This window comes from Cebus imitator, unplaced genomic scaffold (assembly GCF_001604975.1).
Source record: "Cebus imitator isolate Cc_AM_T3 unplaced genomic scaffold, Cebus_imitator-1.0 Scaffold71, whole genome shotgun sequence".
Classification (NCBI taxonomy): Eukaryota; Metazoa; Chordata; class Mammalia; order Primates; family Cebidae; genus Cebus; species Cebus imitator.
Window position 1 is genome coordinate 6221255 of NW_016107386.1, and position 19486 is coordinate 6240740.

Here is a 19486-nt window from a genome sequence, read left to right on the forward strand (position 1 = left end):
TTCACCATGTTGGCCAGAATGGTCTCAATCTCCTGACATCGTGATCTGCCAGCCTCAGCTTCCCAATGTGCTGGGATTACAGGAGTGAGCCACCGCACCAGGCCATAGTTATTTTTGATAATGGTGTAAGCACCCACAAACCCACCATTCAAAGCAAAAGCCAGGATCTTGACACTATCTTAGTTCTAACTTTATGATCTCGCCCTCCTGCCTCCCCAGCCCAATCTCACTGTGTTTATCATGCCCTTGCTTTCCCTTGTATATAGTTTTAGTACTATAGTATACGAGATGTACTCCTGAACATATTTTAAATTTTTAGTGTTAAAATATATTAAAATAATATAGTGCTATAGGTAACCTTTTGTGACTTTTTTCTTTAATATTATGCTGCTAAGATTTATCCATATTGCTGCTTGTCATTGTGTTCATTCATTTTGACTGTTACATGCTATTCCATTGTGGGAGTATTCTCTGTGCCTAACACTCAGTGCCTGTTACCTCATTTGCTCTTTGCAGCAACCCTATATGGTGGGAACTCTTACCCCAGTGTTCCTCACAGAGGCCTAGCAAGGTCAAACTTGCCAGAGGCCACAGGAGCCAGAGTTGGAAACTTTCCGCCTCCCACAGTGCACTATGTTTTGGTGCTCTGGAGAAAACACAGGCACTGGAGCCAGCATCCCAGGGTTCAAGCTCCAGCTCCACACTTATACTGGTTGTGTGATCTTGGGCAAGTTGCTGTGTGTCTCTGAGCCTCAATTTCCTCAACATCAAAGTGGGGTGATCATAACTGCCCTGCCTACCTCACACGCCTATTGTGAGACCCAAGTCTGATGATGCTGGTGAGAAGCGGGAGCACCCTGTACACTGAGTTTTGAAAACCAGTAAATTGTGATTAATGTAAATGTGCCATCCTCTTACCTCCCACTTCCAATCAAACAACAGACTCATTTGGAATTCAGAAGAGACTGAATAGCACCTCATTCAGAAAGGCAAAGGATTAAGTGGACAATTGGCTTACAGAAACCTCAGTGTGATCAAGGAACCAGAAAATCATCAACAGATGCCGCAGGCTACACTAACAGGAGTATGTGGTTGGCTTTGTTCTATTCAATAGAGTTTAAAAATTATTTTTTACTATTTCTGACCTATTTGCAATATCTGAGACCCTACTCTGGTGCTGTTTGTTTGTGGTGTTTCCTCTGCATAACCTGTTCTCCAACTGTTACTGTGTAAGTAGCTGTGTGACTTTGGGCAAGTTACTTCTCTGTGTCTGTTTCCTCATCTGCAAAATTTGGGTAATAGTAATACTTATTCCTCACATGGCCGTTGTGAGGATCCATTGCGGTGTTATATAAAGTACTTAGAGAAGTTCCTGATGCATACCAAGTTGATGATATGATTATTATCTGAAATCTTCCCCACACCCCAGGAAGTGCTCGCTTATAACTCTGACAATTGGTTTAAATACCACTTCCTCCAGGAGGCTGATCCAGCCTTCCCGGACAGGTGAGATTTCCCTGTTCTATGTACCAGACCAGATGACTTGTTCGATGTCCTTCTCCTCTAACTGTGAATCCATGAGGACTGAGACAATGCCTGACTTTATATCTGCTCAGTGTTCAGCACAGTAGTGGGTACACAGCAGGTGCACTGGGGAGGGGCCAAGTGACAACCTGGAATTCATAGCAAGGACCACAGACTAGGGAGGCCCCATGAATCCTGCCTTTGACAAATGTCTCCAAGAACAGAAGGGCTCTTGGAGTGGGGGAAAAGAAGGGGTGGAACAGATGTGCTCCCTGGGGAACTGGGGCCTTGGGGAGCAGAAATGAACCCATGAGTGACAGCTCCAAGACCACAATATTAGGTTTACTGTATAGAAGAACTTTCTGGCAATCTGACCTAAGAGAGGCAGATAGGTGTCCCTTCCAAGGGGGATGGAGCCCAGGTGGGTCAGTCCATCATCAGGAAGGCTAGGGAGGGGTCAGTTCAGTGGGTAGCTGTGGCTTTATGAATCCAGGTGAGAAATACCCAACATCAAACCTGGGATTTGCCTTCCCTCACCCAGGCAGGTTTCATCACTTCACCAAGTCTGTTTTTTCAACTGTAAGACAGAGATAATAAGAGCGCTTACCTCAAGGTTGTGGGAAGAAGAAAGGGAACCGGCGAATGAAGACTGCATTCATCGTGCCAGGTTCCTATGAATCATGCTGTAAGCGTTCATTGTGATTGCTGCTGCTGCTGCGGTTGTCAGTGATGGAAGGGAAATCAACCAGGGCCAAGGCTAGATATTCGAGGTGGGAGGCTGAAGGCTGAGCTCAGATGGCCACTCTGACTGTCTGCCCAGGTAGGAAGTCTTCCCTCCCTTCCTCCCCTCTCACCTGCAGAAACCTTTCAGTGTTAAACCTGGATTTGGTTCTGGGCCAGGCCCCCATGAAACTGCCCCACAGGAATCCACGCCTGAATAGGCTCTAGGAGACCCCAGCGTGCTTCCTACCTCCTCAATGGGGTTGAAGACCCAAGAAAATGTTGATCAAAGGTCATGGAAATGGATGTTTGGAGTTTTAAAATGCCCCAAATATCTCCTCTGCATTAGACTAACAATTCTGTACAATTAACCCTAACTCAAAGTGGAGAGTTTAAAGTTTTATGTATCTCAGCTTTTAAACATCAAGGTGAGCTGGTCTTATAGTCTGCTGCTCACCTGAGATATTTGCTGCACCTCCTAACTGGCCACCTCTTTCCAATCTCTCCCTTTCCATTCTAATGCGAGCTCATTGTTGGCTTTAATAATCTCCCCAGATTACAACACATCGTCATCTCTTCCTGCTCACAACTCATCCACTGCTCCCCAGGGCCCAGAACACCAGTTTTCCTTTGTGACACAGATGATGAAAGATCCTCACGTGCTCCATACACTTCCCCATGGCTTATCTCCAATGTCTCTGTAATCTCCTCCCTTCCCAGGATGAGCAGGCAGGAGTGAGAATGAAAGTGTCGGAGGTAACTGGGATTCCTTTCTAATTTATTAAGAAAGGCAATCATTTCTACACCGGAGTTTTAGGCATTTGCTTTCTTTTTTCAAAAAGTTGACTGCTTCTTATGTGCTGAGTGCTTTTCCTGTAGGAATCCAATGATCCCTCATTGTAGATAGGAAACTGTTGTTTCCATTTTTAGTTGAAGGAACAAACTCAGGGGGTTAAGTGAAAGGAGAGGAGCCAGGATTGAAACTCTGGGCAACTTGACACCACAGTCGGAGCCCTTAGCTCTTGTACTATCCTGTCTCTATTATTAGTTACAGATTGCAAGCTGCACAACCTCCATGGACTGGGACATACCCAGTCAGCAGCCCGGAGAATAAGGCCCTACTCTTTGGAAGAACATGGAGGCCCCATTTCACCTCCACCTGCTCCTCTGGGCTCTCAACATGTTGCCCTGCTTTGCTTTCTGAGCATGCTTCTGGGCTTCTCTTTCCACGATTTTCTCCATCTGGAATGCTATCCCCGCAGTGCTCCTGGCTAGGAAGTGTCCCTTTAACCTCCTGTCCTTTATATATTCTCTTTGGTGGACACTGACTAGATATGACCTCGTGTTCCAGGCACTGGTGACCAAGTTACACTTTCTCTGCCACACTGGGAGATTCAGGGACCCTGAGCTTCCCCTCTGGAACCCCTGAGAGCAGCACCTGGGTGCTGGCTGGAGGTGAGGAAAAGCCATCAGGCTCTCTGGCTTCCTGGCACACTCCCAGGAGATCAGTTTTCTTCTTGGTTCAAGTGGAGCTAAAAAAAAAAATCCCCCTTGGCTTCACATCAGCAGGATCTGCTTTCAGCAAACCCTTCAACAAGAACGGGCAGGAAGAGTAAATATTTATTCTACAAATGAATAAATCTGCTTCCATCTTCAAAAGAAAGCCTTAGTATAAATTATCATAATTTCTCCATTTTAAGATGCCACTGATTTGAAGATATTTTCATATTGAACAACAGCTTTTTGAAAGAAAAGAGAACAAAATGAATAAATTAAGATGTCAATTGTAAGATATGTTCTGAGTTTTTAAAAAAAAAATCTTTGTATCAATGAAATAAAAATATATATGGTCTAATTTAATTTTTATGTTCTTCTTTTGGCTTTGGTGCTGTCAGAAAAAAACAAAAAAAGCCTCCAAAACTCTGACTAGGCCATGGTGAAACATGGGCTGATATCAACAATGTGTCCCCGCCAAGTCCCAGCCCCAAACCCGGGTACTCCAGGTCAGCAAGGGCACACTCCCTGGTCACCCGTGCACTGTGGCATCCCTGAGGCCCTGCAAAGGCAATGGACAGGCCTTCTCTTTAGCAGAAATATGTCTGTGCTCTGCTGATGCCTGATAACCACATTAGTGACTTGTGGAAAGCCAAATGGGAACCCGTCAGGTGACCGTAGGCGAGCCACTACCCCTTGTACCTGTTTCCCCAGTTGCAGAATGAATGAGATAGGATTAGATAAGTGGTTTCCCAATGCTCTTCTGATGAAGCCTATGGGATCTGCATAGTTTCCTTAGGTGCTGCCCCGGGAGTAGGAGGAAGGGAGCGGGCTGTGCTCAGCGTTCTCATTCCCACTTCACCCATAGCAGCGCTGTTGCTTCAGATTTTGTTTGCAAAAGGATGCTGAGGCCAAAAGTAATTTGAAAAACACGGGTAAATGGCATTCTGGGATCCTCTCAATACTACTCTTGAACACACTCTCTTGTCTGGTTTAAGAACGTGCTTCATTCCTCAGTTTGGACACACCCTCAGAACCCTTCTCGCCACAGTGCTCCAGGCAGACACTCCCAATCTCTCTACGGCCTAATCCAGCAGTTGGCCAACTTTTTCTGTAAAGGACAAGATAGTACATATTTTAGGCTTTGTAGGCCTTTGTTTCAAGTACCCAACTCTGTCCTTACGGTGAGAAAGTAGCCATAGACAACATATAATGAATAGATGTGGCTGTATTCCAATAAAACTTTTCTTTACAAAGACAGGTGGCAGGCCAGATTTTGCCCCCGGGCTGAGGTCTGCTGGTCCCTGCACTGTAATACTTCAACCTTAATGGTGAAGGAACTGAAGCCCAAGGGGGGAATTCAGGAACTGGGTTAGGATCCTTATCTCCCAGCAGTGAATTTCTTCCACCATACTACGCTACTCACTTAGCTGTGACTCTTGCCCTAAGTTGAACTGCAGGCATCTGGGGACTGCATGGTTGAGGGAATGATGCCTGGAAAAGGCACGTGCTCCATTTCTCTCAGGAGATCAGTTTTCCTCTAGGTTCTTAGAGGGCTATAAAAAGCCCCCAAGCTTGCCTCCTGTAAGGCATGCTGCCTGTCAATTCCTCAGAACTGGTATGACTGCAATGCGGTGCCACATTCTGCCCCTGCTGCAGCCTGACAGCTGTGCCAGGGAGAATAATCACGCCAGGCCAGCTCTGCACCTCCACTCCCTACTTGGGGCGAGGCTGGGATTCCCCGAATGGAATTTTAGATGGAGGACAAACCCTGCCTGGGCTCTCCTGGGTCAGTCTCTGTTACTTCGAGGAGAATGAGAGCTTCATGAATGCTGAATACCAGAACTCCAAGGGCCACAGCGGGAAGAGTGTAAAGGATAAGAAGTAAACCTCATACAGGCTGCCTGGCCTGTAATTCCAATATTCATGGAGAAGCAGCGGAGAGCAATGGTAAAGAACTCAGCTATGGAGGTGAGTTGGGCTGCATAAATAAACAGACCTTTCAAAACCTCAGTTTCTTCATCTATAAAATGGGATTATGACAGTATCTATTGAGTCATGGGGTGCTTTCAGTAATAAGTACACTTGACTATAACTATTAAGTATTTGCTCGGTGTTAGACACTGGGAATATGACACAGAAGATAGTCCTAGACCTCAGGACTCATACACACAGAAAACATATTTCAACAAGTGTGGTGAAAACTTCTAAAAGCCCAGTGTGAGGAGGGTGGTGGTAACTCAAAGTCAGGGGAGAGCTAGAGGTGGATGTGGCAGGGAGATAGATGACACTGAGTTGCATCTTTCAGGAAGGAGGAAGAGCAGAGTCATCTGTTTGAACCTTTGTTATTGCATCTGTCCAATAGGGAGAGTGTCTCCGCTGTCTACTTTGTAGGGCCATCACCAGGGTCAAGAGATGCCACAGAAGAGAAACTCAGGGCTGGAAGGGTCTCCAGAAAAAAGACTTCGGTGGTCAAGTCTCTGTCTGATGAGTCCCCCGTTACACAGGTTCCTTCTTGCCCATAGCAGCCCCCCAGTGAACGGCTGCTAAGTGAGAGCATGTATGATCACATGGCAGGGGTTGCCCAGCCTCTGCACAAAGCGCTCTGTGAATGATGTGCAATGTCCCTGAAGCTAAGCTGAAATGAAGATAACTGGTGAATGTCAAAGTGCTTCTAAAAGTTAAAAACTTTATAAAAATGTACGTTCTCATAACACGGAAGCGAGCGGCTGAGCCAGGGCTCAGATGTGGGTGTTCTGATTCCATGTCCAGATCCATTTCCATTCTGGCACTCTGTGCTGGGATATTTACTGGAGGCTGGAGTTCACATCACCTGGGAGTGCACAGTGGAGGGCAGGGGAGGGGAGGAGAGGGGAAGGAGAAGCCAAGATAAACACAATGCATCTCCGAAGGTCCATTTTGTACAAAGATATTTTAAGGGGGCTATAGATGAGGTTAGATATATTATGAACTATAATAAAACATTTGCATTGCTTTTTAAAGATAAAATGAGACATGTCATGCTTTCGAGGTTGCTTTGGGTAACAGACCCAGATCCTAGAGTCCCATTCAGTTGAAAAGTGTGAAAAACAGAACTAGAAGCAAGCGTTTGAGCAAGGTCAAGGGTCAAGATAAAAACAGTGCCTGAAAACAGTAATTATTGCCCTTGTGCGAACATCAGAATCACCTGGGGGATTTGGAAAATAAAAGCAGATTTCCAAATCTCTGACCCACTGATCAAATCTTTGTGGGTGTGTTTTCAGTAGGCTCCACAGGGGGTGATTCTGAGCCCAGCTGGATTTGAGAACCACTGCTGCAGACAAATAGGGAGTGGTCCTTAAGGCAGGCTGGAGAAGGCAACAGCAGAAACAGGAAGCTCCTATCCGAGGCAACAGGATACAGAAGCCATCCAAGATATATTTCCCAATAATAGTCAACAGGATTTGAGATTTGATTGTATAAAGGATGAAGGCAAAGGAAATGATGGATAATGATGAAGGCTACATTTCTGTCCCTAAAGTGGGTATCACTGAAGTGGAGAATCCTGGAGTTGAAAGTGGCCATATCCAACTTCTACTCTGTGAACTGTGTACGCTCACTTTCATTTATTCATCATCTCAACAGACATTTATTGAGCACCTACTGTGCATCAAACATTACACTAGGTCCTGGGGGATGGGCAGAGAGCAAGGAGAGAAGAGCCCTGCCCAAACAGAGCTCATATGAACAGCTAATTCAAGCCCACAGTGAACTGTGATTGTGAAAACGTCAATTCATGAGAAGCGCAGGGTGCTCTAAACATCTACAACAGGCATGTAGCTTGGGAGACTGGGAAACACTGCCTTGAGGAAGTCATATTTGAGCAGTGAGCTAAGGAAGAGCAAGGGTGAACCAGGAGAAGGCATAAAGTCTTCAAAGCTGCAAGGAGCAAGGCCAGTGTGAGGAGAGCCCAGGGCAAGAGGTAGGTGGGGATCCAAAGCCAGCTAGTAAAGTGGGCAGACAGCAGGCAGGGCAGGCCCGAGGCACCACAAGGACAGGAGCTGATGCCTTACAAACAATAAGAAACCACTGAAGGGTTTAAGCATAACGAGACCAATAGCTGTAAATAACTGTCCTTAATTGCATCAGCCTTCTCAAATTCCATCCTTAAGCACAGATAATTCATAAGTCCTATTAAAAGTTATAATATATTGTACATTTAAATAAAAGAATGATCTAGGTTGAAACATACACTCCTAGAAGTCCTGTTCTCTACAGTGTGCAAAAGGGTCAAGCTGTGAAAGCTTCCTGAATTTTAGGTGAGAGCAGTCCTTAACCTACATATTAAGCCATTCCGTGGCTTCCCTGATCTGTGGCCACTCAAACTGACTCATTACATCCCTGGGCAACTCGGATTCTACCATTGAACAGCTCTTTTCATTTGTACACTTCTCTTAGATTGAGCCCAAACTGACCTCTGTTTAATCTCCTTCTGGAGAAACTTTCTATTATCTCTTCTACAGGACAATGGATTTGAGAACTGATTCCATGTCCCCCCTTCCACTTTGGTCTTGTTGACAAACACCCCCATTTCCTTCAATAACTTCTCATGTGTTGAGTTGTTAGCATAAAAAGGGAAACAGGAAGGGTCATCTGATTTAGTGGTGAATAAGATGAGTTCAAAATTGGGTTACCCCAAGGCGGAGTTGACCTTGGAATGGAAATGTACTATAGACAGGAGGTCATGAGGGACTGGCGCCCAAATCGTGTCTGGTGATGGATATCTGAGTTACCCTCGCAGAGGGGTTTCGTTCTTCACAGGAGTGAGTGTAGTGAGAGGGCTGAGATGGTCAGGAGATCAGGGGAGAGAGCGACAAGAGCCATTCAAGAAGACAGAGCAAGAAGATAGAGACAGAACAAGAGGCAAGATAGAGCAAGTGGGAGAAGATGGGAAATAGCAATTAGTAAGCACCTACTATGGGCCAGGCACTGGGAGCTGGGCAAATATTATTGCATTTCAGTCTCCCAACTACAGGTGTCATTCTTCCTGCTTTATAGACTGAGGGAATAACTTGGTTGGGTAACTTGTCTTAGTAGCGGAGAGGCTCAAGAGGCTATGAGCACCTGCAACAGAGGGATGGGGGAGGGGGAGGGCAGAAAACGCTTCCTGGAAGGATGAGGCAGTGGTTATTTAACCTAGACTTATTTGACCCCCAAATCTGTGATGTTCCCATCTCTGCGAATTAGGAGAATGCATCAGAAAGGAGTAGAGGCTCAACAAAGCTAGAGCCCAGGAGGTAGGATTTGATGGAGGTGAAAGGCTAGACTTTGGTCCAGTGGAAGTGGGAGCCATTTGTGATCCTTCAGAGAGGGCTCTCAGTGGAGGATGTGATTGGAAGCGCGGCTGCAGGAGGTAAAAGGAGTGTGTGGGAAGAGTTGCTGACCATTTATTTGAGAAGTTTGGCCAGGAAAGGAAGGAGGAAAAAGCTGGGGTTTGGGGAGGTGTTGCGCAGATGGGTTCACCATTTTGTTTCATTCTGAGGTTTTCTTGAAGATTAAGAAGGGTATGATAAGCTGATGGTATCTAAAACCGGGATTGTTTTTTTGGACCAAAGATGAGAATGGAGTAATGATACGTTCTTGGCAGAGAGTTGAGAGGGTGGAACTTACTTGGCAGGATGTTCACTCATGTGAAAAGGGGAGTTTGAAACTGATATTTGAGGGAGAGGCTGACAAAACTCTGACAAAAATGAAGAAACCAAACAGTTTTTGTGGGAGACAAAGAAATGGAAGCAGTGCCCACTGATCAGGAGAAGCCTTCACAGGGAACAGATTTAAGTCCTATGGCCCCATATGACTATTTACACCCATTGCAGCGTGTGGTTAAATTCCAGGTGTTAGATTACATGCGTTACTTTTCCCATGACATTCTAAGTGAAGACACTGAAGGGTCAGAGAAATTAAGTGACTTGCCCAAGGCCATGCAAAAAGTTGCAATCAAAACTCAAACCCAAGTTTGTCCATTCTCTGAACCACTCAGCTCCACTGAGTCCCAGCACTGACAAAGATGATACTATGAAGTATGTTTGGATGAAAAAGCTGATTCGAATATGGATAAGGGTTCTTTTCCAAAAGCCATTATCAAAGAAGGAGTAGGAAATGAATTTTGATATCAGGGAAGAGGTATGTTTGCATGGAAATTCATAGCTTTGGGGACAGAAGTTGGGTCACAAGTCACCGCAGGGGAGAACATCATATGGATTAGCCACAGGCTGCTTGGTCAGTGGACGCTGTAGGGAAGACACGGCATTCTTAATTTGGACCTCAAAAGCTGGTTCAGTGGAGGCAAGACACAGTCAAAATGGGTTCTTAGACATCTGTTCAGCAATGAAAATCTCATTCCGTGAGAAGAAGAGCATCAGATTATTTCTTGAGTTGCCCAGTAGACAACATGATCTCCCCCAAGAACACAGAATGCAGCAAAAGAAACTGCTGTCTTGGGTTCAATTAAACTGCAGTAGTTGAAAAAGAACTAGTTGTGAAGGGGACAGGAAAGGAACCTTGGGGGAGATTGATCACTCCACATGAGACAGGGAGATCAGACATAATTTTGGGCATATTAAGAAGGCAAATTTTAAAAAGTCAGAAAAAATTCAGACCATAGCCTTAACGAGATGATGGTTCAAGAATGATGAAAACTGTGATGACATAACCACAGTCAGTAGGCCTGAATAGGGAATATATAAGAGAAAATGAACACTCAGAGCTGTCATTTGGACACTGGTCCAGTTATTGAAGGTCATAAGTGGATTTTCAAGAGACAAGCACCATAAGGGATCACCGTGATAAAAACAAGAATATAACGTGTTCCCTGTCTTTGAGGTATACACAAAGCCGTCAAATTCAGTACTTAAAACAGCACAGGGACTCGAAAAGCAACATCAGAGTTGGGGTAGCTTGCGGAAAATGCAAGTGAAGTTCTATAGGCAGTCTTATTAATGATGAGTCTGGTAAAAAAGATTGTAATTATTACAATAGCCAGCATTTATTGAGTGGATCCCATATGCTAGGTATTATTTGTAGGTTATTTATAACAAATTCAAGAAATAGGTGTTATTGGTACCCATAATTTATCCTCATCTGCGGATGGTGCTATTTGCTTTAGATGTATGATGTGGGAGGTAGAGACAGAGTTAATTAACTTGTCCTGTAGAAGGTGGTGTCCCTAGTCATTGGCTTTACCTGTGTGTTACTTTCACTGATGGTTGATTCTCTTTGTAGGGTATTTGTGAACCAGGAAACCCTGCTGGAAGGATTGCCATTATGATATGGTTTCTATGTGTGTTACTGTGTTATATGAATCCTTTTTCTTCCCCCCTGGGAAGACACATACACTGTTAGAAGAGAAATTCTACCTTCCAACTTTGTTTCCATTCTCAAGTCTCTTGACTTTGATGCTGAGCTTTTTATACTGCAATTGCTAGGAAAGATCTGAATAGTGCAGCTTAAGTGCCATGGAGATGCCTGGGGCCTGAAGCAGGGAGATTTGGCATCTGGGTTCTGTTCTAAGGCTTGGCCTGGTCACCTGCCACCAAGGAGGCAGTCAGCAGCAAGCTTAAGATCAGGACTTTGATATGGAGAAAGCGGGGTTTGAAGCCCAGCTCTGTGTCTCACATGGGGAACGAATCACAGAGGAAATTAATGTCAGTGACCTAAGCTTATAGTTATGGACGGAATTGTGTCCCTCCCACATGCATATGTTGAAGCCCTAACCCCTAGTGTGGCTGTATTTGGAGACAGGGTCTTTATGGAGGTAATTAAGGTTAAATGAGGTTGTAAGGGTGGGGCCCTAATCCAAGAGGACTGGTGTCCTTATAAGAAGAGACACTAGAGATCTCATTCTGCATGCACAGAGAAGAGGCCATGAAGGGACATGGCAAGAAGGTGTCCCTACGAGACAGCAAGAGAGGCCTCACACAACACTAACTCTGACTGCACCTTGATCTTAGGCTTCCAGCATCCAGAACTGTGAGAAAATAAATTTCTGTTGTTGCAGCCACCCAGTCTGTGTATTCTATTATTGTGGCTAATACACCAGCAGAGCCCGCTTTTCTCTGAGGTACCATTATGCTAGTAGGTCCCATCCTGTGGGTTGTTCTGAGAGGAGCCACATAAGAGGCTGAGGACAGTGTCTGGCACATGGCAAGAGTCTGATGATTTCAGTGACTATCGTGAATACCAAAGTGTGGTTTTCTCCCCAGTCGGCTGGGCATGACAGTATGATAGTCCCACCTCTCACATGGTAGGCAGGAGGTCGAAATGAGACCTGTGCTTTTTAAGCTTTCCCTGATGACAGAAGAGAGTACACACCTACTTGGGACAGGGGTACAAGAAAGGTCTGCTGGAATCCTTTTTTTTTTGAGACGGAGTTTTACTTGTGTCGCCCACAGTGGAGTGCAATGGTTCAATCTCTGCTCGCTGCAACCTCTGCCTCCCTGGTTCAAGCGATTCTCCTGTCTCAGCTTCCCAAGTGGCTGGGATTACAGATGCCCACCACTACGCCTGGCTAGTTTTTGTATTTTTAGTAGAAATGGGGTTTCACCATATTGGCCAGGCTGGTCTCAGACTCCTGATCTCAAGTGATCTGCCCACCTTGGCCACCCAAAGTGCTGGGATAAAAGGCATAAGCCACTGCACCCAGCCTAGAAGACTTTTTGAAGTCTCACGTTTTATCTTAAAATGCATGCAGATTTTGCATTCTGATTCATAACATGGTTGTGTTTACAATTATTTATCAGAGTAGAGAACTGAGGATCCAGGCAGTTAAACTGCTCTTGTGTGGCCCAGCCTCAAGACCACTTTACTTGAGATGGCCTTTGTAAGTCACAAAGAACTGATCTGATGTGAGGAATTAGTAGTATTCCCTTTTTAAAAATCAACATTGCTGTACAAGTAGTCAGTTTGAGGTGCACTATAAAGTGTGTTGTATTTTACTAATTAAACCACAAACCACTGCTGGAGCTCCTCAGCAGTGGTTTAATTAGTAATATACAGCACACTTTATGGCACACCATGTGCCAGGCATGGTGTCAGCAGACTGATCACAATGGATCCACTCCTTGCCTTCCTGAAGCTTACTTCCGGGTAGGGAGACACTGAACCGTCAGATAACTACATCTATAAAGTGGTGACAAGAGGTGTGAAGAACGATAGTAGGCTAGAAAAGCCCGCAGGAAGAGAGCAGGTTAGAGCCCTCCTAGGCTCTTAGCACCAAGGGGTTCCTAGGAAGAGTGCTCTGGAGGCAGCCTTCTGACCTGGAGGTGCTGGTTACCAAGCATTTATAGTGAAGTGAACTATTGTCACCCTCTGTCTTAGGATGACACAGTGCACTTTCCACAAGCCTGAGCAGGCATAGGTATAGAATTTTTTTTTTACTGGAGATCAGACAGGGTGGTATTTAAAAACTGGCAGGGAGAGGGGTGGGGGAAGGGTGGTGGAGATGGGGGGCAGGTAGGAGTGTGAAGGGGAGGGTGGATGGTGCCGCTTGCTTTAGACATACGATGTGGGAGGCGGGAACAGCATGACTGAGGGGCAGGAGAGGTGCCTCTTTGTTTTTCCTCCCTGATGTACACTCTCTGCACACTTGCCTAGAAATCAGTTAACAGGCGACAACAGCTTTACAAATCTAGGCCTCAGTTGCCAAAGAACCGAACAGAAGCCACCTCTCTTTCCTGCCTGTGCTTCCCAGCTCTTGAAGAAAAAGATGAATGCGGTATTTTGTGTTGGGGAGGGTCAGGTGGGGAGGCTGAACTGGAAGCCAGGAGTCCCCTCTGGCCCTCTGAGCTGGCCAAGCCCGACTTTCCCTGTAACAGGAGTGCGGAAGGTTATCCCACACCTACTCTGGGCTCATCCCTGCCCCAGTACTTCCTAATTGTTCCCATGCCGCTGTTTCCCTCCTTTTTTCCTCCCTTGAAGGGCTCAGCACAGCAAACAGGCAGATGGGGAAGAAGCGTGAGATTATCATGGGGAGGGGAGGGAATTTTCCATGATCAATAACAACACTTCACCTGTTGGCACAACACTCACCGGTTTATCTAGTGCTTTCACACCTGTGATCTCTTCGGATCTCGGAGGTGCAGACTGAAACCCTGAGGTTCGGATTCCCAGCCTTTGACACTGTTTCCATGTTCAAGTAGGCCACTTCTTTACAGACACACACACACCCGTTTGGCCACTTTACTTAAAATGTGCTCTGCGGAAGTGGTGGCTCACGCCCTTAATCCCAGCACTTTGGGAGGCCAAGGCCGGCGGATCACCGGAGGTCAGGAGTTCTAGACCAACATGGTGAAACCCCTTGTCTTCTAAAAATACAAAATCAGCCAGGTGTGGTGGTGCGTGCCTGTAGTCCCAGCTACTGGGGAGGCTGAGGCATGAGAATCGCTTGAACCCGGGAGGCAGAGGTTGCAGTGAGCCGAGATCGAGCCACTGCACTCCAGCCCGGGCTACAAGAGCGAAACCGTCTCAAAACAAAACAAAACAAACAAACAAGAAGAGATGTACGCTGGCCCCCAACGAATGCCGCCCTCTCGGCTCACGTCAATCTCAATTTTAGAAATCCCTCCACTTCGGTGAAACGTCTACCAAATACACTGGAAAAGGGTCGGCAACGTGCCTGGGAGCCTATCAAGTCCAACTTTGACGCCGGTCAGGGAGAAGGGCCTGGGCCGAGGACACAGCTGGTCCGGGACACAGCCACCCCCGCCTCCTCCCTCGCTCGCTCGCGCACACATGCACACGCGCGCCTGCTCCCGGCGCTCTTCCTTCTCCCAGTGCCCTGAGCAGCTGCAAACTTGGGTGCCCTGGGGCTTCTCCCCAGGGGCTTCCCACGGCGGGTGTTGAACCTGTAAACCTTGTCTTCCCCTTTACAGTGGAAGGCGGCGGGAGGAGCTCGCGGTCCTCCGGAATCCAGAGGGGGTTCTTTTATGAAGTTACAAATCCTCAGCCTATGAAAACTCAGATTTCACACACAGGAGGCCACTCGGCCCCAGGACACGGTTATTGACACGCACTGGGTCCTCCCGGCATCTGGAGGCACCTGTGCTCAGGCGCCGAGTCTCCCAGTCCCCTCCGACCGTTCCGCAGCCCCCGCCCCACCGTCCGCCTCTCTCCCTCCTCTTCCCCTCCGGCTTCGGATCGCCAGGTCTCCCTTTCCCGCCCGGCGCAGCAACAAGTGCGGGCGCCGTGGCCCCTCTTACCCCGGCCTCGGTCCATGGCGTCGGCCGGGTCCCCGGGGCGCGGGCAGCAGGGCGCAGGGCTCCGGCGCGGCTGGTGGCGACGGGCGCGCTGTGCTCTCGGGCCAGCCCTGCGGCCGGCGCTCTCCGCCGTCCCCTCCCCCCGACAGGATGCTCGCCGGCCGCCCCCGCCCCGCCTGCGCCCGCCCCCGCCCCTCCGTGCAGCTCCCGGAATAGACCCGAGCACGCCTCGCCCCGTGGGCCGCCGGCCGCTGCCCCGGGGTCCCGCACACGCCCGCGCCGCGCCCTGCCGCCCTCCGTGGCGCTCCAGCTGAGCCCAGAGGATCCGCTTCCCCGTCCGCACGCGGTGGTTCCCGCGCCCGCGCGGCCCGCCCCAGCCCGGACCCAGCTGGTGTGCAGCTTTGCCCGCGCTCCGCTACCGACGCGGGCTCACCACCTCACCCCGCAGCCCGCCCCATCCCGGAATGCGCAGGCGGGTGCCGAGCGTTTTCATCCGATGGAATCAAAACCCCCTTCCCTGCACCGGCCGCCTCCCCTTTCCTGGCTTTGGGTTTGTCTTCTTTCGCCGCGGGTCTTTTCTGAGCGCCTTCTAAGCCGGACAGTGGGCCCGTGGCGATGCCGGTGCAGTGTCAGTGGTGTTGCGAAAGGAGAGTGAAATAATAGCAAAGAGCTTCAGAAAGATAGGCACCTAGGAAAGCGAGAGAGGCTTGCTGCAAGGTGGACAAGGGCTTGGGACACTTTCAACGAAAACGTGAAAACATACGAGGATCTGGGAGAATTCAGAAAGAGTAGAAAAATAAAACGTGAAAACATACAAAACAGAGTGATTAAAAAATGTGGAAATGAACACTTTCAGCATACAAAATACAGTACAATGTAAGTGCAGTCTTCCCACGATTGTAGAAAATATTGCTATGACCCATGTGGAACAGTAATGGGATTTAAGTTTAAAGCTGCATGAAGAACGTCAACTTCTTCACCTTATTAGGATATCCCTGTGAAAATAGGTCTCACTCATTTATAGATAATATCGAACGTCTGACTTTAAGACCCTTTGTAAAGTCCAGGACCAATTGTCCTCCTAGACACCGCTCCTTCCTCCAAGGGCCAGGCCATGGTTTTCAGCTTTGAGCAAGCCACTGTTCCCTTCCTAGAACATTCTGGAATGGGGAGCACCAACCACAAGACATGGAGGCAAGAAAAGGCATGGAGGCAAGAAAAGGCCTGGCAAAGAGCATCTTGTACTTTCCTGGACTGGAAATATTTTCTCTATTGGTTTTATGGGTAAATTGAAATTAACATTGTCTTTAAAATCAGTAATTTATTTAGTGTGTGTGTGTGAGAGCACTCAGACCAAACGTGGTGTTGTGAACATATGAAAACCTGTGCATGAGCTCTTGTTCTATTAGTTTGGTGCAAAAATAATAGTGGTTTTTGCCATTGAAAGTAATGGCAAAAAAAAAAAAAAAAACGCTATTACTCTTGCACCGATCTAAACACTACATAGTATAATAATCAGTGAGGTTTTCTTGCTTATCTGTGTTATGGGAAGCCTCATACTGTAAGTCCTCACAGGACTGTTGATAGGGCAAATGAAATGATGATACAAACCCTCTTTATAAACCACAAACAGCTATCAAATATGAGCCATTATTATTTTCTAAGTTCCTCTTTGTTGCTGTCCCCTTTTCCAATTTGAAAAGGTCAAAGTCTAAAGCAGCCAACCAACAGTTTACGAGTGGATTAAGTTTTAAAAGTTTATTGTTTGAACTCTGAAACACTTGGAAACAAGGCCATAAATTGTATTTAAGTTCTCAGGGTAGCTCACTAATTCTTCTAAAAACATAATATTTCTTTGAAATAGTTTAGGAAAACAGTATGAGATGTTACTGTTGCAAAAACAGAGACTTTTGTAGATATTTTTATTTTTATAATATTAAAAAAATATTTAAGATAGAGACGAGGTTTCACTATGTTGCCCAGGCTGGTCTTGAACGTCTGAGCTCAAGCGCTCCTCCCGCCTCCGCTTCCCAAAGGTGTAGAATTACAGGCATGAGCCACCATGCCCGCCCTGTAGAGATTTTTAAAGAGAAACTTTAAAAATCAGAAACTTTCAAGGACTTCGGAGATTTACTCAGAGAATCGGAACAGACGAGTAAAAAAGGCTAAGGAAAATTTATGCGTGTCCATGGAATAATTTATGGAGTGGAATTAACTGAGCTGTGGTCTGGGAAGGATACTGTGAACAGTCTGACAATCAACAAAAAATTGTTGCCTGGAAGGTATAGTGGTTCTGGTTTAAATAATTACTCATAATGTCCACTAGATGGCAATGTTGACTAAGTTGTCTACAGCTTGGTTGCTGTCAGAGAAACTGAGATGGATGAGAAAGTTATTTGTGGGTTTGGACAAGGAATAACTATTTTTTTTTCCTGTATGTTTCCTTTAGCGAGGCCTATATTTCTCAAAAAACTAACAATCCACACTGTCCATAAACTTGCTTAGGCAATATCGATTGCACTCTGTGCAAGATGCTATTGGAAGAAGAAATGCTAAGTAGGAATGATTCCCACCCTCAGGGAATCTATAATCTAGTAGAGGAGATAAATATGTACAAAATAATATAATACAAATTATTATATGAAAAGTACTAGAGGAGAAATAAAGTGTTCTTAGAGTCCATCAGACAAAGCAAGACTTTTTTTTTTTTTTTTTTTTTACTAATCACGGAGGCAGTAATGGATGACAGACATTTGGAAGGGGGCAACTGAGAATGTGCATTGAGGGGATAACATTATGGGCAAAGAATGGTGAGAGCAAAGACATTGAGCTGAAAGGCGGCAGGACGCGTCTGTGAAGCAGTTCAGGTTGACTGGATTGTGCGTTATTGAGGGGCAAGCATCAGGGCAAGGATGGGAACGCGGGTTGTTGGCATCCCCTTTCCACTTCGTTTTGAGTGCAACTCTCTGGCAAGGATTTTTAGATGCTGCCTCATATCTCCCCTTTCACTACCTACTTTGCTCACTTCCAAGTTTTCCAGGTTTGCCTGGTGCCTGTCTGAAGAATTCTGTGGGAGGAGCTCCAGCTCTGTAAGAAGATATCAGATTTGGCCCTATCGAACAATACCAGGAAGCAAGCTTTCAACTCCCTCCTGTGCCCGGTCTTGTGAAAACAAATGATACTCCCCAGTCTCATTCTTAGCTTATCAGGTGGAACTGGGAAACCCTGGGAAAGAAAAAGTTGGAGGCTCAGGACTGTTTGTTCCAGGGAGAGAAACATACTCCAGCCTCCTAACCCATCACCTTACCTCCAGGGACTCCTTCCACCATGGCCACCAGAGCGACCATTCCGTGATCCCTTTCAGACCATGCAACTTCTCCCTTAAAAATATTCGATGGCTCCCCTTTGGCCCTCAGCAGAGAGTCCAGATTTCTTATTATGGTGTTTGGGGTGCCTTCTTCACTGAATCTGCAGTGTGATCTCAGGAGACCTCAGGAAGAGTAAGAAAAACAACAGATGGGTGCTCAGATCTGGGTTCCTGAGTCAGCTTTGTTGCTGCCATTGGGTCAATAGTATATAATTTCTTATGTGCTTCTTTCCCTATGCTTCCCTGTCCCCCACGAGACCGCAAATGCTGTGAGAGCAGGTGCTGTATCTTACTCATTGCCAGATCCCTAGAACCTAGCACACGGTGCCCAACACCTAGTAAGTAGTAATAAGTATTTTTGGAATTAGTCAGTGAAAACATATGCAAGGATGTGTGAGGCCTGCCAGTATTGGCTACTATTAATGCGTGTGTCCTGGGGATCCTGTTTGTCCTCTGGGATTGTCGTATTTGCTTATTTATTTGCAGGGGAAAATGAGCTTGTGACCAGGCATTCCGGAGACACGCCACTGTGCTGCCCAGACCCTATGTGCTACTGTGGATGTGTGGCTTCTCCTTGGCTCAGGGCCCCTCTCCCATGCTCCTTTGTGTGGGGTGAGCCCCAGAGCCCTCTGATCGGGTGTCTGCCTGATGTTGGCTGCCAGATGAAAACCTCTCTTGTTCCACTCAGCACAATGTCGCCATTATAGCTCCTACCCAGGGAAATGACACACGTCTGCTGGTCCACCCTGGGCCCCGGAAAGCAGATAGAGATCTCAGTGGCTGTTTCTGGGAGAAAGAGAAAGAGTTTCATGGATGGATGAAAACTCCTTCTTCCCATGCACCTTCATGTTTCTGCTCCAGGGCATGGGGCTCCTACCTGCACGGGGGCAGCAAGGCTCAGCTTCCACAGTTGTTAAAGCGAAGCCCAGTGGTTGTGTCTAAAGGAAAAGGAGCTTTTGTTTTTATGCCGAAATGCTGCATGAAGCTTACTCCCTTCCTTTGGGTTCTTCATCTCAAATGACACCTTCGGCTCCTTAAGCGAGACTCGTGCCCTGAAGCACCTACAGGGCTGGGCAGTGTGCAGGAAGCAGGCCATGGAGGCAGAGGGGCCATGGCAAAGTGGAGCCCTCTTTTTTTTTTTTTTTTTTTT

At 46.8% G+C, this 19486-nt stretch overlaps 1 protein-coding gene across 2 annotated transcripts in view; it reads right to left on the bottom strand.

The window, feature by feature from the left end:
* Window positions 1–15112, bottom strand: part of AFAP1L1 (actin filament associated protein 1 like 1) — a 68874-nt gene extending 53762 nt beyond the window's left edge. Inside the window, exon 1 of one of the 2 annotated variants that reach the window (XM_017531337.2) lies at window positions 14973–15112. In XM_017531337.2, the coding sequence (XP_017386826.1) occupies window positions 14973–14988 (16 nt within the window). In that variant the 5' untranslated portion in view covers window positions 14989–15112. The remainder of the gene's footprint in view (window positions 1–14972) is intronic. The other variant, XM_037739551.1, reaches the window with a different exon arrangement.
* Window positions 15113–19486: the final 4374 nt, after the last annotated feature.